Source organism: Humulus lupulus, chromosome 5 (assembly GCF_963169125.1).
Source record: "Humulus lupulus chromosome 5, drHumLupu1.1, whole genome shotgun sequence".
Classification (NCBI taxonomy): domain Eukaryota; kingdom Viridiplantae; phylum Streptophyta; class Magnoliopsida; order Rosales; family Cannabaceae; genus Humulus; species Humulus lupulus.
Genome location: NC_084797.1, coordinates 208644612 through 208670726, shown reverse-complemented (window position 1 = coordinate 208670726; position 26115 = coordinate 208644612). Strand labels below are relative to the sequence as shown.

Below are 26115 nucleotides of genomic sequence, written 5' to 3'. Positions count from 1 at the left end.
GGAGAAATCCACCTTCCGCAGGGCCTTCCCATCGTAACAGGGTGCCCAGAGAAGTCCCGGATCCTCACCCCCAGAGGCGGGCTCCAAGCTTCTCAAACGTGAGCTATTGGACCGGAAGCCGCCGTAGTGACCTTTCTAGCGGAGACTTGCGCCAACGCCTGAGCTCGGCGCAGAGTCCTCAAGCCACCCCAAGGGACGACCTCCGAGATCGTCTAAACTCTCAAAGAGGAAGCCCGGCGGGAAACGGCAGCCGTGCTCGCCCAAGGGAAGACCTGTCCGAGGTACGCGACAGCGGGAATGCCCCACATAACCTATCTCAAGATAGGAGGGACGATAACCCGCCAAACGTGTACAATGGATCTGGAGCTGTTGAACAGCCCCGGAATAACCAAGGAAATCAGGACAAAACCCTTGAGTGCCTGGCTCAGATGGAGGAGCTAATGAGGAAGCTCTTGTCAGAGAAAGAAAAAGACGAATATGATTCAGGGGACGAACTTGAGCTCTTCGTCCCCAGCATAGCAGCAACGGCATACCCACCCGGTTTCCATATGTCGCACCTGTCCAAATTCAACGGAGACGGAGATCCGTCAGATCACCTGGGAATGAGGAAGCCGTGCTCGCCCAAGGGAAGACCTGTCCGAGGTACGCGACAGTGGGAATGCCCCACATAACCTTTCTCAAGATAGGAGGGACGATAACCTGCCAAACGTGTACAATGGATCTGGAGCTGTTGAACAGCCCTGGAATAACCAAGGAAATCAGGACAAAACCCTTGAGCGCCTGGCTCAGATGGAGGAGCTAATGAGGAAGCTCTTGTCAGAGAAAGAAAAAGACGAATATGATTCAGGGGACGAGCTTGAGCTCTTCGCCCCCAGCATAGCAGCAACGGCATACCCACCCGGTTTCCATATGTCGCACCTGTCCAAATTCAACGGAGACGGAGATCCGTCAGATCACCTGGGTATGTTCAATACCCTGATGATGGCCCACAACATTGGCCCCGAGCTGAGGTGTTTAATATTTCCCTCCACCTTGACTGGGCCGACCAGACAGTGGTTCAAACAGAGTAAAAAACAATCAATCAGTACGTGGAAAACTTTCTCTACTGACTTCAAAATAGCATTCTGAGCTTCCCAGGCTACCCGCGTCAAGGCTTACCTGAGAAGATTCACGAACGTCGCTGCTCGGGCCAGAGACGCAGATGATAGCTCTAAGGTCATGGCTTTGAGGACTGGAATCCTCGTCGAGGGGGGGGGGGGGGGGGACTCTGGAATGAGATACAAAGGAAGGGGGTCAGCTCCGTAAACAAATTCCTAAATAGGGCCCAGGGGTGGATCAACCTGGAGGAGGCGCAAGCCTCAGCTGTAGGAACCAGTCAGGTCCCCGAGCAACCCGCTGGAGTGGGAACAGAGGTCGCGACAGCGACCCAAACCGTTACACAGAATAACCAGTTTGGTGGAGGCAAGAGAAAGGGGAGCAGCGAGGGCAACCAGCACGGCCCAAAGAAGAATAATTCCGTAGAAAAGTTTAAGCCAATCTACACGACTTATACGGAGCTCTTCCACTCTAGGGAGAACATCCTCCTAGCAAACTCTGCTCACCTTCCCTGGAAGAAGCCGGAGCCATTAAAGCACCAGAAGGGAAAGCGAGACCTTCTAAGTTTTGCTGGTTCCACAACAACATTGGCCACAATACCGATGACTGTAGACACCGGAAGGATGAGATCGAGACTCTCATCCGAGCCGGCCCCTTGGCTCAGTATGCGCGAAACAGAGTTCCCGCAAGCCATCCAACTCCAGAAGTCCCGGTCAGTCAGCCCGAGTCTCGGGTAGATCAGGACGTCCCTCCTCCCGTGATAGGAGGTGAGATCTCCAAAATCTCTGGAGGTCCTCATTTGTCTGGCACGAGCAAAGGTGCCCAAAAGAGGTACGTCAATGAACTTAAGGCTCATAATGGAGTGGAGTTCGTCCCCGGGCAGCATCTACCAAAGCAGCAACGATTGGAGAGGCAACCAATCATTTTTACTGAAGAAGATGCCAGCCACGTTCAGTTCCCCCATAACGACCCTCTGGTCGTAGCGGTACAGCTCGCTAATCAGAGGGTCAGGAGAGTGCTGGTCGATAATGGGAGCTCGATAAACCTTCTATTCCGGTCCACGCTGGAGAAGATGGGTTTGTCTGTCACCGAGCTGAAAGCAACCTCCATGATGCTTTATGGATTCTCAGGAGAAGAATCGGCGACACTAGGGATGATCGAGCTGGTGATCACCTTAGGAGAGGGACCTCGAACAGTCTTAAAACTCCTCGAGTTCGTGGTCATCGACTGTCCTATCGCGTACAACGCCATTTTGGGTCGACCTACACTTATAGCTTTTGAAGCCATTACCTCCATCCGCCACCTTGCGCTGAAATTCCCCTCTTCCATGGGGATATGCACTGTCCGTGGCGATCAACTTGCTGCCAGGGAATGCTACAGCATTTCAATGAAGGGAAAATTAAAACCCGGGCAGTTAACGATGACCGTCCAAGGTGGAGAAGAGGAATCTTAGGAACCTTTGCCTAATCCTGAGATTGTAAAACCTCAGAGTGCCGAAAGGGAAAATATCATCCTAAGTGAGGATATTGACCCCAGAGTAGGCGATGATAAGTCCGAGCTCCAAGCTATCGAAGAGCTCGAGGAGGTAAATGTCGATCCACATAATCCCTCACGGATGGTTAAGCTTGGGAAAAACCTCTGTGGCAAGAGGAAGGCGGAGCTAATCAAGTTCCTGCAAGAGAACCTGGATGTGTTCGCATGGTCACATGAGGACATGGTGGGAATCAGTCCAAGCGTTATCATGCACACCCTCCATTTAAATAAGAGCATCCCCGCGAAGTCCCAGAAACAGAGGCGCCTGGGAACAACTCGAGCTGAAGCCCTAGAAGAAGAAGTAGCCCAGCTAAAAAAGTGCGGCTTTATCCGCGAAGCTAAGTTCCCGATCTGGGTCGCCAATCCTGTGTTGGTCCCGAAGCCCAACGGGAAATGGCGGACCTGCATCGACTTCTCCAATTTGAACAAAGCTTGCCCCAAAGACTATTTTCCATTGCCAAGGATCGACCAATTGGTGGACACCACGGCGGAGCACGAGCTCATGTCCTTTATGGACGCGTACTCAGGCTATAATCAGATCGCCATGAATCCAGTGGACCAGGAGCACACTAGCTACATGACCCTGACTAACGTATATTGTTACAAGGTCATGTCGTTCGGGCTGAAGAACGCCGGTGCTACATACCAGAGATTGGTAAACAGGATGTTCACCAACCAGATCGAGAAGAACATGGAAGTGTACGTTGACGACATGCTGGTCAAGTCGAAAACTGCTGATAACCATGTTTCCGACCTGGAGGAATGCTTCAAGATACTAAGAGAATACGGGATGAGGCTTAACACGCAGAAGTGCACTTTCGGGGTCGCATCTTGAAAATTCCTGGGTTTCATTGTCAACACTAGAGGAATCGAGGCGAACCCCGATAAGATCAAGTCGTTGCTCGAGCTTCCCTCACCTCGATCGCGAAAAGGCGTTCAAGGCCTAACAGGAAGGGTGGCAGCCCTTAATCGGTTTATTTATAAATCCACCGACAAATGCCTGCCATTCTACAACCTGCTCCGGGGTAATAAGAAGGTCGAATGGAAAGAGGAGTGTGAACGTGCCTTCCTCGATCTGAAAGCGCATCTGGCCGAGCCGCCCGTGTTATCCAAACCAATGGCAGGAGAGCCTCTTTTCCTTTACCTAGCCGTCACAGAAGATACAGCTAGTGTCATATTGGTCCGAGAAGAAGACCGGGTTCAAAAACCAGTCTATTACATCAGCAAGAGGCTTCTCAGAGCTGAGTCCCAATATCTATTGATGGAAAAGATGGCATTCTGTCCCATCACGGCCTCTTGAAAGCTCAGGCCATATTTCCAATCCCATTCAATACACGTCATAACTGATCAACCTTTAAGGCAGGTTTTGCAGAAACCTGAAGCATCGAGACGTTTGTTGAAGTGGTCTATTGAGCTCAGCCAGTTCAAGATTTTGTACACTCCACGAACTGCAATAAAAAGCCAGGCCCTCGCCAATTTTGTGGCAGAGTGCACAGGATTACGAGAAGATTCTGTGGAAGATTCACCTCGGCTCAGGCGTCATGGAAGATCTTCGTAGATGGCTCATCTAATGAGAACGGCTCCAGGGCTGGAATCATTTTGATATCCCCAGAAGGACATAGATTCCACTCGGCGTTGAGATTCGGATTCAAGGCTTCCAACAATGAAGCTGAATATGAAGCTTTACTGGCCGGGCTGAGGGTGGCCCGGGAGCTGAAGGCCAGCTCCGTTCAGTGTTTCAGCGATACCCAGCTCATGGTAAATCAGGTGCTAGGCAAATATCAGGCTCGGGGAGCCAAGATGGCTGCTTACCTAGCCAAGGTAAAAGTCGAGCTGTCCGCATTCGAACGGGGCTCAGTCGAACAGATACCTTGGGAGCAGAACGCCAACGCAGACGCCCTCGCCAAGCTCGCTACCTCTGGGGAGATGGAGACTTTAGGGTTAGTACCGATATGATCGACGCCAGACCGACCTGGATGACCACCATCCTCGAATATCTCACAGAAGGAAAGTTACTGGAAGGGCGTAATGACGCACGACGGATACTTTACCAGGCTCCAAGGTATACTTTGGTAGATGGGATGCTATATCGCCGTGGGCACTCTCTATCCCTCCTACGATGTGTTTTTCCAGGCGAAGCAAAGACCATTTTGCAAGAGGTGCATGAGGGTTTTTGCGGAGATCACATTGGGGGGCAAAGTTTGGCCCTAAAAATCTTAAGGCAAGGATATTACTGGCCCACTCTGTCAAAAGACTCGATCTCTTACGTCAAGAGATGTGACAAGTGCCAGCGATTCGCCACAGTTGCCCGAGCTCCCCCAGTCGAGCTGAAGATGATCTCGTCCCCGTGGCCATTCGCAGTCTGGGGAATCGACTTGGTCGGCGCCCTCCCTACTGGAAAGGGAGGGGTCTGTTACACGGTAATGGCTATTGACTATTTCACCAAGTGGGCTAAGGCAGAACCCTTGGCAACAATCACCTCCAAGAGAGTCCTCGACTTCGTGGTCAAGAGCATTATCTGTCGGTTTGGGCTGCCAAAGAAAATCGTATCAGACAATGGGACGCAGTTCAACAGCGACCTCTTCACCAAATTCTGTGAAAGGTACGACATTGTGAAAAGTTTCTCCTCTGTGGCCTATCCTCAGGCAAATGGGCAGGTCGTGGTCGTCAATAAGACACTAAAGGCGAGCCTTAAGAAGAGACTGGACGAAGCCAAGGGGGTCTGGCCAGAACAGCTCCCCCAGGTACTGTGGGCATACCGGACCTTGCATCGAACTCCTACGGGTCATACTCTTTTCTCCCTAGCTTTTGGGAGTGAGGCAGTCCTTCCTGTCGAGATAAAGATATCTTCGCATAGAGTCCAGGCGTATGACCAGGACCGCAATCACGAACTGCTTTGCGCATCCCTCGACCTGATTGATGAAAGATGAGAAGATTCGCAGCTCCAACTCGCGCATTACCAGCAAAAAATCACTCGCTATTTCAACTCAAAGGTCAGAAAACATGCCTTTAGCATTGGCGACCTGGTCCTCAAGAGAGTCTTCTTAGCCAGCAAGGACCTCAAAGACGGAGTATTGGGACCGAACTGGGAAGGGCCATACTAAGTAATCGAGGTCATAAAGGAAGAAACCTACAAGTTAGCTCGGCTAAATGGAGAAGTAGTTCCACGGACTTGGAACGCCATCCACTTAAAGAAATATTATCAGTAATACCCTTGTAAGGCTTACTCAGAAAGGCCATTTTTTTTTTATTAAGAAATGAGAATTAAATCTTTTTTCATTATATTTGTGAATGTAATCTCAAGTAACCGCGAAAGACCCTTTCCCAATTACTTGGGGGGCATATGGTACCTGGACACAACCAGGTCGCCTTAAAGACTTAGAAGTTGATTCAAATCGATTGATCGATGTTTCTCTTAAAAAGCACGAGATATTGATAAAGGATTAACATGAACTAAGTCGTATCCTGGATATAACCAGGTCATCCTAAAACTTAGAAGTTAATTCAAATTGATTGATCGTTGTTTTTCTTAAAAAGCACGAGATATTGATAAAAGTTAACACGAACTAAGTTTTCAAATTAACATCCTGGATGTAACCAGGTCCTCAAACTTAGAAATTAATTCAAATTGATTGATCATTGTTTTTCTTAAAAAGCACGAGATATTGATAAAAGTTAACATGAACTAAGTTTTCAAATTAGCGTCCTGGATGTAACCAGGTCCTCAAACTTAGAAGTTAATTCAAATTGATTGATCGTTGTTTTTCTTAAAAAGCACGAGATATTGATAAAAGTTAACACAAACTAAGTTTTCCAATTAACGTCCTGGATGTAACCAGGTCCTAAAACTTAGAAGTTAATTCAAATTGATTGATCGTTGTTTTTCTTAAAAAGCACGAGATATTAATAAAAAATTAGCGCGAACTAAGTTTTTAAAGTAATGTCCAGGATGCAACCAGGACTTGTCTTAGAAGTTGGCTCAAAATTGATTATGTTTTTTCCTAGAAAAGCATAAAATATCAATCGCAGCACCAACAAAAACTAAGACTATTACCAAAATGCATAAAGGCAAAATAATGCAAATCAATTAAAAGCAAAAAGTTGGCAAAGCCAATTGTCTCGAGGTTAGAAAACCTCATACAAAATTACAAATATATATATGTTGTTCAAAGGGCAAAAGAAGTCCTAGGCCCCGCCAAGCTGCTCCGATGAGGTCACCACTTCGCCCTCCTGCTCAGCGGCTGTGGAGGCCTCCCCGGTCTCGGAGGGCGCCTCTTGCTGAAGGCGAGCTTTGAACTTCTCCAGGAAGCTGTCCCATGCCTCCGCCCCCATAAAAGAGAAGTCACCATCTGGGTTGTAGACCCAGCAATGGTACAGCATGGCCTCCATGGAGGAGCTAGCGGCTGCCCTCTCCATCGCCAGGGCGGCCTTGGCCTCCTCGGCCTCGGCCTTCGCAGCGTCCAGTGCGGCCCGAGCTTCCTCGAGCTCAGTCCTCGCGGCGGCTAAAACAGCCTTGGTAGCCTCAGCTTCCTGCAACTTAGGTCGAGATGCCTCCAGCTCGGCCTGCGCAATCGCCAGGGTATCCTTGGCATCCTGTTCCTGCTTTTGGGCAGTCTTAATGGTAGCCAAAGTGTTCTGGTGCTCGCCCCGCATATCCTCGAGCCGAGCCCTAGATCGGTATATGCTCTGATGAAGAGCCAAGGCACCCTGCAAGATCAAAAGATGATAGGGCAACTGCCTTAGAAGAAAAAACAAACATGTGATGCATAATGAGCAAGGGATACAAGTGGCAAGGCCAACTTACTGTGAGAGCCATCCCTAGTGAGGACTCCATCACATTCTCCGGGCTCCTCGTCTCGATCGCCCGCAGGTCCCTCTCGGCGGTACTGTAGTAGTGATCCACGGTGTAGCTCGCTGTCTCGTAGACCATTCCCTGGAAGACGTCGGGGATCTTCTCCAAAGCCCGGGGGTTCACCGGGACGCGCACCTCTGGGGTTGGGGTCGACAAGGTCTCGGAGGGCACCTCCGTTTCCCGAGCAGGGTCAGGAAGACGCGGGGGAGGATGAGGCATCTTCATTGTAGGAGGAGGTGGAGGCGCTTTCTCCTGAGCTGCTGGAGCCTGGTTTTTCCCCTTTGCAGGGGACTTAGAGGTACTCCTGATGGCCTTCTTTGCCAGCCGGAGCTTTTTCACCATGGGCCCAGAGGTCCTAGAGGTCCCAGAGGAAGGGCTCCCTCCGGGGAACATAGCTCAAAGGTCGTTGCTCCCGGGCTGAGACATCTCCTCTGAGAAAGCAAAGGCAAAGCATTAGTATACAAGTAAAAGTATTCATGCAAAATAACAAAAGATAAAGGGAAAACAGATCTTAAGTATATATTGAAAAGGATCCTACCCTCCGAGCTAGAGGAGGAATCTATGGTCACGACCACCGGCCCCGGAACTGTAGCGGGGGAATCTAGGATAATGACTTCGCGGGCTAAAAGAGGCTCTGGGTCTGAATCTGGCTCGGGACTAGACTCTTCTACGTATTTCCTAAGACCCGGAGCTACTATACCCTCCCGAAGGGAGGGCCACGACCGAAGATTGGTCCCATACTCCTCAAAAAAGGCCGACCTAAAAGCTATGGTATTATCTACGACTATAGTGCCCCTAGGGCGGCTACTTTTGTAATCCAGCACGAGCTGGTCGACGAATTGGAGTAAGGTTATGTCGCGGTCTGGGTCACTTCGATGACGTTGAACGAGCTGGTTAGGATTGAACCTAGCTAACCAAAGGTCTACAGTGGCCCTATCTAAGTCCCTAAACATGTAAGGATTACCTTGCCTGGAAGGACCGACTGTTGCTCCGGACCAGGCCCTCTCCTCGTATGTTCCTTGGGCGACCTCCAACGCGGCTTCAGCCTCACGAGGGGCACCTCGTCCATCTCGTTTTCCTTCTCCTCTTCTTCTCCTGCAGCCTCCTCCTCGGGGATGGGCGCTATCTCGCGAGCTGGAGGGAGGCCCTGTGGTCTCCTCAAAGCCAAAGTCTGGCCTGGGGAGATTAGTTTGCACGCCAACATCATCTCGTCCGACACGAGCTGGCGATAGTCCTTTTCGCTGGGGGGCAGCCCCGCCAATGTCTCATATTGACCCCCGAGGGTCACGGATTTGGCCGTCCTCACGAAAATAGCTGCATGGTTGTCTCTAAGTCAGGAACTAGTAAAGGAAGATAACCAATAATCAACTTACGAGCTAAGAGCAAAGGGTACTTACGAGGGCGGTTGAAATAGTGATGTTCGCAATTGCGAAACCCCTTCGACATGAAGAACTGGTCTTTGAAGTCGTTGGGGTGGCTGGGCAGCTCGATGACCGTAGCCGTGTTTGGAAAACGGGTCAAGTAGTAGAACCCGTCGCCTCTCCCCCTCTGCTCCGGGCTGGCCTTGAGGTAGAAAAAGTAAAGGATGTCCGCAGGCATGGGGACCTCCCATTCCTACTTCAGGAATAAGTATCTCAACCCCGCTAACAAACGGTAGGAGTTAGGGGGAGCTGGAAAGGAGCCAGCTTCACGTAATTGAGAAAATCTGCGAAGTACTGGTCCAGCGGAAGGAAGGCCCCAGCTTTGAAGTGTTCGTCACTCCAGGCTGCGTATTCTTCATCGAGCGGCGCGCAGCTCCGCTCGCCTTCTAGGGGTGGTCGGGTGTTTAGGGTGCCCCTCCCAATTTCAATATTGTGGGAAAGGAATATCTTATTCACTTTCCCCTGGTTGGTGATCTTCGAGACGATCCTCTCGGCCTCGAAGAAGGCGTCGGGCCCCACCTCGAGCTCCTGCTCCACGGCTGGACCGAAAACGGGGATTGGAGAGTCCATGACCACCTCTTTTCCCTTGGCTTGCTGAGAAGATGAGCTACCAGCAGTCTTCTTAGGGGCGTTCTTCTTTGGTCCCATCTGGTCGCCTAACAAACAAAAGAAGAAATTTTAGAAAAGACGACCTAAGCATAGGAGAGAGTCTAGTGCGAAGTGTTTCCTTTACACGAGCTGAGGTAATCTCAGCCCGTGGAGAGTAAAACCACGTGGTTCTATGAACACGCGCCTGTACTCCCAACGGATCCCCGATAACTCGGAATCCGTGTGTCAGGAGGGTCAGGATAAAATTTTTCCTTGGAAGGAAATTTTCAGTAGGCAAACAGTGAAAAACCACATGTGAAGCGTGTCCCCTAAGCTACCGGGTTTTACACCCAAAATGCTGGATATTTCAAATAGGCATACCAAAAATCCTACCCAGAAAATTTCCCCAGAAAGCGTACCCTATGAGTCATGCTCCTAAATGGTTTTTTCTACGATCGATGCCCTAAAATAAAAACCTACGCCTATCGTACCCACAAGAACCAACAGAATGTTGCATGCGGCTACAGAAAAAATTTACCTAAGCAACAGTGAAGAGGAAATTTAAAGCATGCATAAGCAGAGAACTTACAGAGTGTTTTGCTGTGGGGAAGATGAAAGGGTCGTCTGGGTTGGAGCCTTGTCAAAATAGCTGGTGCCAAAGCCTCAAAGGAGCTCTCGCGCCTGAACTTCTGGAACGATTGGGAATAGTAACCGGAAGAAAAAGAGGGTTTTTTGAGACTGAGAAGGAAGAAGAAGATGGGGAAAGAAGAAAATTTTCAAATGAACGGGTGGCCCATGCGTAAGGTGGCCACCCCTTTTATATACGTAAGAGGCCAAGTGAGGAGGGTCGTTGGATTTCCTGGATGTAGGATACGAAGCTCTCTACTCGAAAGGCGAAATGACGGCCGAATATAGGCTAGGCCATTTAAAGCGGTTCTCGGAAGACGTACCATCACCAACCACGATGCTCCACGTATTCAACGCCTGCGTAATGGGCGGGATGTGAAGAGTCCACAAGGAAGCCCAAAAGCCCCCACTGTGGCACCAGGTGGCGTCGTGTACCACGAGAAGTGGCTTGGGGGGCAAATGTACGCCCTAATTCTCCACGGGCTATTGGCGAGCTTAAGTAAGGCATAATCATGTCAGCCACGTGGATGCCACATACCCGGAGCTGTTGTTACCAGGTCCCACCTCTTTAGCTCCAGATAACCAAAGGCTTACCAAGGTTACTAAGGAGTCGGGTTAGGAGTATAGACACCACAGGCTAAGAAGACATCCAGCTCGAGGGACGTGCTTGAGTTGGAAGCTGTGACCCTTTATAAAGTCAACCACGCAATGTAAACGTGCATAGATCAGACATCACGTGTCTGATATATCCCTGAATTCTCAGACACACGGCATAAACGTGCGTGTTCAGGCACCTACGACTGGGTTGGGCCGTGCGGCCCATTATCCCCCTTACCTATTGATTAGACCACACTTCATTTGTCAGGTTTTAGGAATTAATCATGAATGTCACAGAAGTGACATGATGGGTAAGAAGGTCACGGGATGACCCCCTTGCCAACCCCCAGGTGCCCTCTCCTATAAATATGGAGACCATGGGAGTTGCAAAGGGTTGGATTCTACTGTGTAACGAAATACCTTGTAAAGAATACTAGAAAGCTAGCAATAATATTGGCTGGTGGAGTAGAAGGGTTTTAACCTTTGAACCACCTAAAAAAGTATTCGTATCATCATTTTATTAAAAGATCATTCATCTTTTACGGTTCATTACTTAGCACTAATCCCATTCTCTTATTCTATTAATTACCTGTTGGCGAAGAACCGCGTCAACAGATTAAAAGTGGAGAAGAAATGGGATTAATAAAGTATAGACATATCTCAATTGGGATGAGACCTTTTGGGTAGAGTCCAAAAGAAAAGCCTTGATGGTCTTGGCCCAAAGTGGACAATATTGTACCAATGTAGAGATAGGTGGTGTCTATCGAGATTTTTCGATCGAAAGTATCAGAGCCAGGTTGCAATCCCAAGCTTATGATCACACAATTAATGTAATGCCCCGGATTCCCTATTGTGGTTAATGGCTGGATTAGTAGGCCGGGAGGGCCATAACTGTTTAATTATGCCATTAAATGTGTTTATGCATGTTTATGAGAATTATATTATTATATTGTGTTAAATGCATGCATGTGAGTCCACACTTGTTTACAGGGGTGTTTTGGTAATTTGGCCCGTTGAGGGTATAATTGTATATTTGTTTGTGTGTTAATGATATATTGTGAGACCACATTATAATGTGGATTGGTTCGAGTATTCCGACATGAGACGATCGTTGAACGGGATTAATTGGTTTGGTCATAACAGGTTTGAGCTCGGGGCTCGGGGTGAATCTCGGGGTGTTACTAATGACTATAGCGTTACCGGAGATTTTAGGGTAACGGGATATGAGTTATTGGTGTTTGAGGATTTTGAGATTAGCGGGAATTGGAAAGCGTTAATTATAATTAATGAGATGGGCGGAAAGTACCAATTTTACCCCTAGAGTAGCTTGGAAGGCTTTAGATGACACAAGGGCAATTTGGTCATTTTAGGGGTGGATATATGAGACTTAAGTGGCTGTAGAAGGTGGTGGAATAAACAGAACAAAAATAGGGGTTTGCCTCTTCCTTTCCCGTACATCATCTTCTTCACTTCTCTTTTGAGGGTTTTGAGTTCTTGGTGGAGATTTAACCAAGGGAGATTGAAGGGCTGGGTTGGAGCACTTGATTTAGCTTGTGAGGGAGGTCCAAAACCGGTTCCAAGGTGAGTTTTAGCCACTGGTTTCTATACATGCTCTATTTTGGTTGTTGGTTTCAGCCTTAGAGTTTTGATGTGGGAAGTGTGAATCAAAGGGGGTTTTAGTGTTAGTTTGGTTGGGGTTTGATGAGAGTGAGCTAAGGGTGTTGTTTGGGGATTTAATTATATGTTTGGAAGGGGTTTTATGAAGGTTTGAGGGGAAATCGCACAGGGGAAAAACTGGTTCGTGCGTGGACATGTTGCTGTTCTGGGCTGGGCGCCGCGGCGCAGCAGGGGTGCGCCACGGCCGTTGGCGTTTGTCAGGCAGGGAGCCCTCTCTGTTTGAGGGCGCGCCGCGGCGCAGCAGGGGAGGGCCGCGGCCCTTAAGGCCAATTTTTTCAAAATGGGGTTTTTAGCTTGGGGATTCAAACCATAGGCCTCGGGGTTGAACCTAGTACCCGGTTGGGTAGTATTTGATGTCTCGGGGGCTGGGATTTGGTTTGGGAACCCTCAGTTACCACTTTTATTGATAAATTCTATAATTTGGTTATGACCAGGTGACCGTCAAGGAATTTAAAGGTTGATCGTTCTCAGGGGTCGTTCATATAATAATTCTCACTCGAACCAGAGGTAAGAAAACAGTGTATGAATACAGTTGCACCCTGTAGAGGTATATGACATGCATGGTTTGATATTGGGGCATGTTGGTTGGTATATGTGGACGTGGATTGTATATTAAATGCTGATGTACGCTGATTACCTGTTTAAGACACTGACTAGTCAGGGACCGACTCTAAAGTCGAGAATCTCGCATTGAATGGCTCTATGGCATTAATGCTAGACCGACCCTAGGGTCGAAGAACTTATAAACGCTTGCCTGGTCTACGACCAGATAACTATAGCCAAGGTATATGACCCCAGTGACCGGTTGTCACATGGCTAAGGGACGTTGTCCATAGTTTCGACTCTAGAGTCGTGAGGAAGGTTATGTTGGTGACCAATCACCATGCACCTGTCCTGAACAAGCTTATCAGAGAATCACCTATCAGTTAAGCCCTGGTGACCCTATCGTCACGTGGCTAGAGGGAGCGATGCTCATTATTGTGACTTTTGGCTACTGTCACCTATTTGTTGGACTAATAGTGCTGAATGGTTATTATGATCGTCGTTGATATTATGTCACGTTGATATTATGTTTTCTTGCTGGGCCTTGGCTCATGGGTGCTATGTGGTGCAGGTAAAGGGAAGGAAAAGCTTAACCAACCCTGAGTGGAGAGCTTGGGCGATGTGGTGTACATACAGGACCGCTTGACTGCCACGGTCAAGAAGTTCTCAGAGGGACTAGGGGTTTACCCTACTTTTGCCGCTTAGGCCGGCGGGGATTGTAAATTTGAAATTGTAGCGACTCTTTTGCATTATGGACATCTTGTAAACATTTTGAAAGGCTCATGAGCAGTTTATTTACTTAATGAAATGTACCCTTTCCTTTTTATTGGTTTTTCATCTTAACCTGTTAATAGTACCCAGATCACGTTTTAACCAAAGGACTCGGGTAGCGAGTCAAATTTCCGGTTCACTGTTCACCGTAACTGTTCTGGGGTAACCAGGGCATTACAATTAATATTGTAATTCTAAAAAATTAAACACAATATAATCACATAAACAATGAAAGAATAATACAACTTAAGTCAAGAGGAAGAAAGAACCTTTGAAAAGATATACCCTTAGTTACATAAAATTATAAGTTTATGATTTTATGTAATAAATCAATGGAGATGAATAAGAAGGCTTGACACAATAGAATTGTTGTCCAAAAAACTCTATTCCTAGCCTTCCATAAGAGATTGGTTGATACTACTACAATGGTGGAATGAGTTTGTGATTTACAAACTTTGGTATTCAAACAAGTCAAGCTTTCTTGATGAAGATCTTGGAGAAAACTAGTAATCTTTGTGTGTTAGAGAGAGATAGTTTTAGAGAGAGAGAGAGAGAGAGAGTGTGTGTGTGGTGAGTGGCCAATTCACCAAAATCTCAAATGAACCCCTTAAATAGTGTAGGAACTGTCATTAGTGTTAACCAATGAGATTAGTACATTTTAAAATAAGATTTGGAGCCAAACACAAGTAATTGTACTAGTTCGTATAAATGGTCCACGTGATGCGTCGCCTACCTAGGCTATCGTAAGACAAGCAATGCATCACCTCTCAACAGGGGATACAACACCCCTTCCACTGGCTTTTGACCCCGTACATCGACCCAAAACATTTCCAAATGCCTCCAAAAATTTTAGGTCCTCTTATATACACCAAAGAAACACTTTGGACCCAAAAAGATAATTTTTAAGTGCCTACAACAAAAGTCAACCTGCTCATGTTGACTTTAGTGAAATCGTTATGGTTTTTGCATCTCTTTGTGCATAACTAATTTCACTATGTATCTAACCAATCCTAACAACCATGTGAGTAAAATTCTCGGTGTCGAACAAAGGAGGAAGGCCTTAGTAAGCATGTGGTGGGTTTCATGGTTAAAACTCTATTGGACAGGTAATGTTGTTAGCCTGGATAGAGTGGGCTCTCGAGGAACTCTAATGGTTCACCTAAGGCATGCTCTCTCAACACAGTGGTGATGAGTATACTCGATGGAACAAGGTGTACAGTCCAATTTGCTTCAAGCAAAAAGGTTCGGATCCTTTATGGTCCTTTGTTCGAGGGGAGTGTTGGATATTCAAACAAAGTCCCACATGGATTAAAAGTGGAGAAGCGATGAAAGTAATAAGTATACACATTAGCATTGTGACGAGGCCTTGTGGGTAGTCCAAAAGCAAAGCCACCCGGCCCTTGGCCCAAAGTGGATAATATCGTACCAATACCAATGTAGAGATAGGTGGTGTCTATGAGTATTTTCCGGCAATTTGTTTATCATATAAGCTTATAGACATTGGATATTACATGAAAAAAACACCATAAAGTACTAATTTGTTTTATATATTTATTTTTAAATTTTGCTAGTATATATATATAAATTATTTCTGTGTGAATTATTTATGCAATATTAAATCAAGAAAATTGTTTAGGTCATAATACATAAATATGTATAACTTGTGGCTAATAAATAAATATATTTTATATATTGATTTTATCTTATGGTGGCTGATGAAAGGGCTATATAAATATTGAAGATATAGCCAGTTGTTTAATTACTTTGTTTGGATGTGATGTTATAAATTTCAAAGATCGAGAAAGTCATTTATGAAGGTATATAAGTTTAGCATCACTCTTTAATTATTCAATGCAAATCTTCGAATGAAGAAGCTTCACGAGGACCGCTACTACAAATTTCAGTTGAAAATGTCTCGTAATTATTTATTTATTTAATAATTCCAGCTCTGCTGAGGTGATCATCAGTTGCTATACATTCTCTAAACAAGGTCACGATCAATATTTGATGAAAATGTCATAATTTATCACTAATAAATTGACATTTAATATTTTTTGTCCAAACTAATTTTACCGATTTTCATATGCACGTGGTATGTTACTATATATGTATAGAGATATATAGGTTTTGAACGGAGAACATTTCAATACATAAGATAATCAATAAGTTCTATGATTAAGCAACTAATTATATTGTTTCAAAAAATTAATTATTTGATGAAAAAGATAAGGCTCTAGCTAGAGATACGTATACTTTATAACATTAATTGTCATTTATCTTCGACTTAAATTTCAACTATTTTCCTTTTAAAAACAGCCTGGCCGGCATTATTATTAGAGAATATATATATATATATATTAATATTAGAGAAAGAGTCAAAGCATCTTATCATTACTTTAATTAAGTTAGCTTAGCACAGATAATATTAGAGATCACTCTTGCGTTTTTTATCTAAGCCAGCAGAAAGAAAACAAGAAATAAGGTACAAAATACAAATAAAAGTTATTAAGAGAATAAAAACAAACAACATAAAACTGACTTATTAAAACCAACATCTCACTAGGCAAAAGCCCTAGTTATAATATAATCAATATATACATATATATTTAATAACTAAACTAAATATGGCATTTTGTTAGAGATATGAATCAAATTTGTGGCTAGAAAAGTCTTAAAAATGCGATTGTATCCCTTGTAGAATAACCTAATGGTACTGTGCTTTCATAGGATTTGTTTGTCGTATTTCTGTGCCTGCAAAAATTTCACAGGACATAATATCGTAAAATCAGGGCCGACTTTGACAATTTAATCAACAATCTGCGAAAATTGAATTTAGGAGCCCACACTATATAATATTTTTATTAAGTGCTATAATTTATTATTTATATATATATAAATAACAATTATCTTATCGGAGCTTCACTTTAAGTCCTAAGGATGAGACTCTTTAGTGTTCTTGACTCGTGAACAGTTTTTGACGCGATTATTTTTTTTATGACCGTGCATATTGTAGTTGTTTAGAGCATCCTACAAATTTTCAGAAAATTTCGAATAGTTTACAGTACTGAAAACTAAGTTCAAATATGTTGTTTTCCACGTACATAAAAAAATAAGTCACGCGTACAACAATATGTTTGAACCTAGTTTTCAGTATTGTAAACTATTCAGAATTTTCTAAAAATCGCGTTGATGCTCTAAATAGCTACAATATACACGGTCATAAAAAAATTACACTGAAAACTGTTCAAAGGTCGAGAACACTGAAAGTCTCACCAGTAAAACTTAAAATGAAGTCCTGTGAGAAAATTCTCCTAAAATATATATAAATATTATTATTAATTAAAGTTTAACAATTTCAGCGCTCTTGGCTTGTACTTAGTTGGGGCACGGAATAGCCCAAACTGCCTATATCGCAGAAAGTTATCTTTTTGCAGGCGCAAAAAAGATGGACACGTATTATTATTATTATTATTATGGCGAATTCTTTAGTCTTTCACAAGACTCAGTTCTTCAGTGTGGGGTCCAGTTTTTTGCCAATTGTCTAAATTTTATAGGAGTAAGTCTTTTTTTCACATTTGTTTTTGACTTGCAATGACCGGTTGTGTGAACCGGTTGGAAAGTTGCTGATGATGTGGGTATAAAAAGTAGGGGCAAAAAAGTAATTCCTTGTCCAAAAATATGTATAGTTGAGGACTTGATCGTAAACTTAATATGAATTTGAGAGATATTTACGATTTTGGTAACGTAAGCATTGTGCTTCCGCCAAGTGATTTATATGTTATGTTGAGTGAGACGCAACAATAACTACGTAAGTAAAATTGATATATATTTTGTAGTTGTTTTATAAGATTTTTTAAACTTTTTTCCCTGGAGAAGTTTCATTTATTCAATATTGGGATGAATGAATCACTAACTCAATTAGGTATGGAAAAATATTATTTAGATGGTTGATTAATTAGGAGAGTCAGTTCTTGCTTGCTTGCTTGATTTTTGGGGAATAAATGAAACATCTTGATGGACTGTAGGTCAGACTTAAGGAGAGTGTTCTGAATGTTGGACGCATTGTATCTCCTCTCCCATTCATTCCGCTCGGTGGCCAGCCTGACATTGTCATGCACAATTCGGTTAATGTATTGCATTTGCTCAAGATGATTGTCATCAAACGACGGGAAGTTAACAATGTTATTCATTGGGAAAGGTGTGGAGTCCATTTTAGAGAGAAAAAGAGGATAGATAAGTATACATGTAGGGTGGTGGAGATTGAATTGAAGTCAACACAATCCCTACACACATATATATACATATAGAAAACACAATCATGGAGGAGTGGATCAAGTAAGTGTAAGGTGAGGTCTTCCTGTAAATGGTGGAGTTGTTAATGCACGGTCACTTATCAAAAATAGGGTTGCACATCAGTCAAAATTACACAAAGTATGCTATTATTAGAAACATAAGGAAGCAGTCACGTATTACGTGGAAAGAATTAGAATTTGCGTTTCAGCACGTCATGGTCACATGAGTTGCGAGTGGTATTACGTGGGAGGACCTTTGGGAACACAATACCTGAGAAAAATAAGAATGGAGACGGAATTGACTTCCATTTTGACGTAATTGCTATTATAATTTATCTCAAATAAAAATTCAAACATGAGGTGGTCACCATTATATATGGTCAGGCACTGAATACTCGAGTGCACCATTACAAAAAAAATGAAGCCAAACAAATTTTTTTGCCTAAATAGCTAATGCCCAAAACATATTGAGTAAATGTGCTATAAGAACTTATCCGAAGAACTCGACACAAAGATGCAGGGATTTATGCTTTACATCAGAAAAGTGGGCACTCGGTCCTTCAAACTCGCGGCAAACAACATCGCATGTAGAATCAAATACCTCCAAACCACGCTGGAAAAAATTACCAAGCTCAATTGAAATCCCCACTACTCCAAAAAAAAAAAATCTACCCCGAATTCGTCAGGGATAAGAATAGACTAAATGGGAGGGAATTTTCTTTCCAAACAGTTATTGTTTGGGTTCGGAGAGACTTTTCCTTTTGAAAGGAGAAGAATGGCCTAAACGGGCGAAAACACAAATAAAAAAAAAGTGACCGGTTACTAAGGGGTGGATGAGGGCATAACGGTACTTTGACACCCAATAAACTCAGCAACTAAATCTGACCATCCATTTTCTAAAACAATAAATCCAAATGCTCAAAATTAACACAGGACTAAGTCCTTCAAAATAAATCGAGAGATGAAAGAATTTTCCTATTATTATATATATTACTAGCAAATAAAAATAAAGATTTTGCTAGCACTTATAGAAATGTATGGAAAAGTAGTTGAAACATTAAATGATGAGATCTCTTTATTTGAGAGTATAATGAATTAAATGGATAAAAATCAAAATCAAAATAAAACAAATGAAATAAAATATAATTTAATATGAGTATCAAGTTAAAAAAGAATAATAATAATATAAATTATTATGCAATAATTTTTCCACCAAAATAATAAAAATAATCATTTTAATTAGAATGAGTTAAATAGTAGCTTAATAAATGCAAGAAAGAAAGATTATTATTTTCCATTTTATTTTTTTATTCCCAACCAAATATAACCTCAGTAATTACAACAATTTTTTAAATAAATAAATTAGTTAATTTGTTTGAATCTATTGTTATTATTTATATATGAAATGATTACAACGCATCTTTTTTTTGCAATATCGGTGCATCATTTTTCTATTTCGACACCTATATAGATATAATCCCAAATTTTTTTATATGACGGTGTACATTGTAAGTATTTATAATTTCCTGCAAATTTTCAAGAAATTCTGAATTGTTTATGAAGCCAAAAACAGAGTTCAAACTATCAAATTTTACACGCGTACACAAAAAAACAAGCACGCGTGCAACATATAGTTTAGACCATGTTTCGGTACAATAATTTATTCAGAATTCCTTGAAAATTTGTAGGATGTTCTAGATAGCTATAATGTACATCATCATATAAAAAAATTTGGAATTATAACTATTCAAGTACCGAAATAGAAAAAAAATGCATCGGTATTGTAAAAAAAAATGCGTTGTAATCGCTTCTTATTTATATATATATACATCAAATATACTTATTTTTATCGTATTAATAGATTTCAAACTAAAATTAAAAAAACACAAATATATGATATTGAAAAACCTTATTAAACATGTATAAGATTGAGATGATAAAATAAACATTTATTTAAATTAGTAAAATGAGTAGACAAAAGCCGCCGCCAGCAGCTTGACAAAACGACGTTTATATTGAAAGTTTCACTACTACATATATACATATAATTATTTGCACGTTGCTCACACGTATTAAACGTCCAACGATATGTGATACAGGGTGTTCATTGGATGACATCCAATGTTTTTAAGTCCATTTGATCCGATCTAATTATCTAATTGGATGTTGGATTTTTGGAACCGATCCGATCCAATTATCTTGAACCAACCGATCCAATGGATGATTGGATCGGTTTGGTTTCATCCATTGGTTATCCGTTGGATCAGATCGGATCCATCTGATCTTTTAAAACCTTTATTTAGGCTAATTTTTTTTTAAAAAAATATTATTTCAATTATAAAAACACTAATTACTCATCCAAATAATAAAATATTTAATTGTAATGATTTAGAAGTTTACAACACAAATCTAATATAAAATTAAAAACATAAGTCTTAATAATTTGTAGGAATCCAACATAAAATTATAATAATACATCATAATTAAATAAAAAAGTTTAGTACATCAAATATAATATATGTACACAGTAAATGTAATAAAATATAATATATTTTAACTTTAAAAAAAATATATAATATATTTTTTATCTGAATATTAATTGGATGGTATTGGATCATTATTGGATTGGATCGGTTGGTTGGATCCATTGGATTTACATGTCATCCAAGAACCGACCGATCCAATATTGGATTTTTAAAAATGTCATCCGATCCAATCCAATCATGATTGGATATCCAATTTTTAGCGGTCGGTTGACATTGGATCAGTCGGTTTGTTATTGGATCGGATCGTTTCTGCACAACCCTATGATAATATATACATAGAATTCCTCCCTGTGTCATTTTAAACCCAACAATCTTATTAATAATACCATTCTATGTTGGCTAAATAAAGTGAGATACTTTAATGACCATTTAACAAACCTTAATTAATTTGTTGAGCTTTTCATATGTTTGACGTGAACTAATGATAGACAAAAGTATATCCAATATCTCTATGTATCACCTTTTTTTATATATATATATATATATATTATTATTGTGTTTAACTGACCATATAATATATCTACTATATAAATATATGCGATGATGACTAAATATAACTCGAATATTCCCTATCCATTAAAAGATTCCTTAGTAATATATTTTGTCTTTTGCAGGAACTTGGACTTGAAAGAATTATATTTTCTAAATATTGGGCTCTTAGTGAAACTATGGCATACGTGAGCACATGTGCCACGTGAACTAAAAAAAATAATTTTTACATTCTTATGCATGTGATACATTCTTCAAATTTATAAAGTTATATAAATATATAATCAATTTTTTTCTACATCATAATATATTTCTACATCATAATATATCTCACATACTAAAAATTATATGAGATTAACTATATGATCGTAAGTGGTTAACAGAATACAAAATATTAATCACATCATGTTTTAAGATTGTTTAAATACATTTATCAATTAGTTGAAAATACTTTTTTTCAAGAGTGTTTAAATATATAATCTATTTGAATGTTTATAAAATACAGTTTTATTAAAAAATAAAATTAGTATTTGTAAATATTTTATTTAATCAAATATTTTGTAAGATTCTTTTAAGAAAAATAATTTTTTTCAGAAGCAATATAATGTGCATGAAAAATATATATAGAGAGGAAGTAATTAAAAACTAGCTCTATATTCCATTATTCTTCCTTTTGTCATTTCTAAATTTTTATTTTTTATTTTTTTATCTTATTTTATTAGCCTTTGACATAGATATTATTGTAATTATCATTCATTCATAATATTTGGTGATATATTCCATTTAAATATTACTTGTTTTAAATAATATTATTATATGTATAAGATTTCGGTTAATTATTTATTTATTTTACTTTAATGATTTTATGATTGCTATTGCTATTTCTACTTATATTTTATTTCTTAATATTTAGTAATGTATTGGATTTAAGTATTGTTTTCTTGATTAAATAAAAGATAGAAACATTTTACTAATGAATATTTGGTTTTAAAAAAATGTTTCACATTAGTTTTTTTTTTTTTAAATGATTCTCATTAGTTTTTTAAGTATTTAAAATAAATTTTACTTTAAATTTAATTCTTTTAAAGTATTTTACATTAAAAAAATTATGTTTTGATCTTTTTATTATTGTAAAATTCTTTATTGGCTAACTTTAATTTAGACAATATATTTTAAAGTTATTGAGGAAAATCAGTAACATGTCCTTATTGATTCATGAATTAATTATCAAATTAATTTAGCTGATTTTCTATATATATTCAAACTCCTATAGTTAATTAATTGGGAGATTATCATGAGACGTAGTACAATCTTAGGCTTACATTTTTACATAAATGTAGAAGACAATATAAGACATAGTGAAGTGTTATATATTTGTTATAATAAACAATTAAAATATTCGTTTATGAAAATAATAAAGTAAATGAAAAGGTGTCAAGCATGCACACTTACACTTCATTTATTAATATTTTGACTACAACAAATTTTTTACAGCAAGAAATAGAAAGAGATCTAATATATAGAAGCAGTGATGATTAAATAAGTTAAGAATATTCCTTATTAGTAGAAAGATTCATTATAATTTTTTGTCATTTTTCATCCCTTATTATATAACTTTATTATTCAACGTTTGTTTGTTTATTTGGCTGAATCTATTCAATGTAATATTTTTAGATATTTAAGTATTTATATCTTATTTTTTAAATACAAATTTACGTGTCTATTTTTTTAAATTTTAATCTTCTATTTATTATATATGTGTCACTTATTTCTCATTTTCTTTTATCCATTAAGTCTTTCCATTATATAAAAAATAAAACTTTTATATAAATATTATTATATAATTTTTTAAAATATTATTATATGACAAATGTGCACAATTCATTATACTTCTTAAGACTGTGTAGGCAATTAAAGAGATAACTTTCTTAAAAAATATTTAATTTTGTTTCATCATTTTAGTTCTAACAATTTTTTTTCTTATGATGATATATCTCACTGACTTGTGATGTATTTTGTTTTATAATTGAATGTACTTTTTTTAAATATGCTCTTTTTATTATTTTTTTTTCATTTGTTTTTATCTATTAATTTACTATGTTTATAATTTACTATATATAAATGCACGATTGTTATTTTCTTAATAAATTAGAAGGAAATTATAATTTGGGATTAGATATTACTTTCATGTTTCATTCTCAAATTTTTAATCTACATCTCAGTTATTACTGATATATATTATTAAACAAACTTTACATTTATTATACAGTATTTTTTAGGTTTGACTTTGTTTATTATAACTTTTTATATAATATGAATATTAAATTACAAATAACCTAATAAAATAAATTACTAATTTATTATAAAGTAAGAGATATACATTTTGAGTAATATTCTGTAATTAGTATAAGTAATACACTAATAATAAAATATGGATAAATAAATAAAATCAATAATAACATGAAAAAATTGTAATAATTGAATTGGTAATTATTTATTTAGATAATTACTCATTTTATTTGTTATAATTTCTCATTTTCAAAAATTGAATTAAAACTCAATTAATATAATCTAAACAAATAAAAATGACAATTTTTTTTACAAAAATATATATTTTTAAATTACCGGGTACGTGCCTTAGGCACGTACCTATTAACTAGTATATATATATGCCAGAATTTGACTAATTTAAAATCGTAGTTAATATAGCTCTAGTCAGTAATACATTTCATATTTTTCTAGCTAAATTAGGCCAAGGACCCAAGAAGATAATTTTAGTTTATAATTTATTTTGTTTTTGTCAAAGTAAATTATAATAAAATAACATTCAAACGATTGATATATTTATACTGAGGTAGCTAGCACCGTACTGAACTGGGAGTTTGGTAAAAGAAATAATTATTTACCATTCAGAGCTTATTCAAGTTGAGTCAAAGTCAACGTACATAGCTGATTGAAATAGATCTTTCTTGTTTCTTCTTCGACTACACGTGGAATTGTTCAATTTATTTTCTTTCGGTTATGCCGGTGGCCAACGAGATTATACTTTAATATTTTTTAAAATAAACAAAAATAATAATGTAATTACAATAACATTATTTATATTTATTTATTGTACAAAATATTTTATCATCTCATCTAATTTAAAAATGTAACTAATTAAATCATGGGAGTGCTAAATTACTTTTACAATATACACAGTCAACAATGACGTTAGTGAATTAAATAGATAAATAAATATTTATAATAACATGAAAAGTAATATATATGAATGTTATAAGAAAAAGATGATGTTTCTTCCTCTATAAATGAAGGTCTCTTCCACTCTCATTTTCTACTATCCAAAATCTGATAAACACTCTCTCGATCGTTCCCAAACTTAATCACCATAAAAAAATTAGAAGAGAGACGTACGGACATGGCGGCCATGAACGATGCTTCTAAGCTTGAATACATCAAACAACTTCTGCTTGGTGATCTCTCTCCTAATCCTATTCGTCCTGGTTCAAATTTCACTCAAAACGAATGGCCTACTTCTGATCATCATCAAGTGGTGGATACCGACTTCTCCCTTTCACAATCTGATTCATTCTCCTCCAGCTCTGATTCCATGCTTGAAATTTCAACCTGCTTGGAAGACTCCAACGATTTCTTTGACTTCAGTTCGAATCAAATCCAATTCTTACCCAACACGAACGCTAACGATTTCGAAGAAGCGAAGCCGCAGTTGATACATTTTACAACTTCCAAACCCTGTAATAATCTCACTATTCAATTGAGTAATAGCTCCTTAGAGTTTAATTTCCAACCTGAAGTTTTCGATGCCAGAGTCCCAACCTTTCAAACTAACAACGCTTTGTTTGAGTTCGAATCCGAACCCCAAATACTCAACCATACGAGCTCTCAATCGAGCCGGAAGCCATCGCTTACGATCTCTCTCCCTTCGAAAACCGAATGGATTCAATTCGGGGATCCGAATCCTCGGGAATCCATACAGGAGAAAGCGAGCGAGGAAGACCAGATGCACTACCGAGGGGTCCGGAGACGGCCGTGGGGTAAGTACGCGGCCGAGATCCGAGACCCGAAACGAAAAGGCTGCCGGGTTTGGCTGGGAACCTACGACACCGCCATTGATGCTGCCAAAGCTTACGATCGAGCAGCCTTCAAGCTTCGTGGCTCCAAAGCCATACTCAACTTTCCTTTAGAAACCGGAAACTTTAAACGCAGTGCCGTAGTCCAGACGAAACGACGTCGTGAGGATGAAGAAGCCACTGAATGTAATGCGGTTGTGGCAGTGAAGAAGGAGAAGTTAACGGAGTTTGATGACGCCATCAGTTATATAAAGGACATGCCGTTGACGCCGTCGGATTGGACGACGGTTTGTGAGTCGGAGGGGAAGGGGTTTCTTAATGTTCCTCCTCTTTCGCCGTTATCTCCACATCCAATGTTGGGTTATTCACAATTAATGGTTGCATGATCAGGAATTTTAATTTAACTTTTTTGTTTGCACTATTTATTAACTTTTCTGATATTTTCTACCCTTTATATATTTTGGTTTAATTGTGGCATTAATTGGAAAAATTTGATTGAGTTGTGTTGTTGTTGTTGTATGGGACTAGCTTTTTGATTCCGTTAAGTTGTTTTATGTGAAAGTTTTAATTATCTTTGCTAACTTTAAAAAATGAGGGTTGTTATTTGGTATTTTAAAGTGTTTAATAACACATGTTGTAATACTTTATGATTGGTTAGTGATACTTTCACAATTTTTATTAAAATCAATGTGTGAGATCCGATATTAGATTACACCAATAACAATATGTCACATTTTTGTTGTGTTGAGCACCACTAATTTCTCTTTGCAATTTTTTTCCAAAATTGAGATGGGGAGGTTTTGTTTTTCTAGAAGGTGGGATAATAACTATCTTTGAAAACCGACATATATATTCATTAGAAATTTTGATTAATGCAATGTGAGTGTGGCATTATAATATGTCGTGATATATATATATATATATAAATATTGTTAGAGAATATTAATCAAGATGATTACCATCAAAATTACACAAAATATATAATATTAACAA

The 26115-nt window shown here is 39.6% G+C and overlaps 1 protein-coding gene across 1 annotated transcript; it reads left to right on the top strand.

Annotated features, from left to right (window-relative positions):
- The first annotated feature begins 24340 nt into the window (after window positions 1-24340).
- Window positions 24341-25733, top strand: LOC133778102 (ethylene-responsive transcription factor 5-like). Its single transcript, XM_062217926.1, has one exon. The coding sequence runs from the start codon at window positions 24450-24452 to the stop codon at window positions 25506-25508; it is 1059 nt and encodes a 352-aa protein (XP_062073910.1). The 5' UTR covers window positions 24341-24449; the 3' UTR covers window positions 25509-25733.
- The last annotated feature ends 382 nt before the right edge of the window (window positions 25734-26115 follow it).

What these genes read in the sequence shown, in the direction of transcription:
- LOC133778102 (XM_062217926.1), top strand. Translation starts at nt 24,450, where the DNA reads ATGGCGGCCATGAACGATGCTTCTAAGCTTGAATACATCAAACAACTT.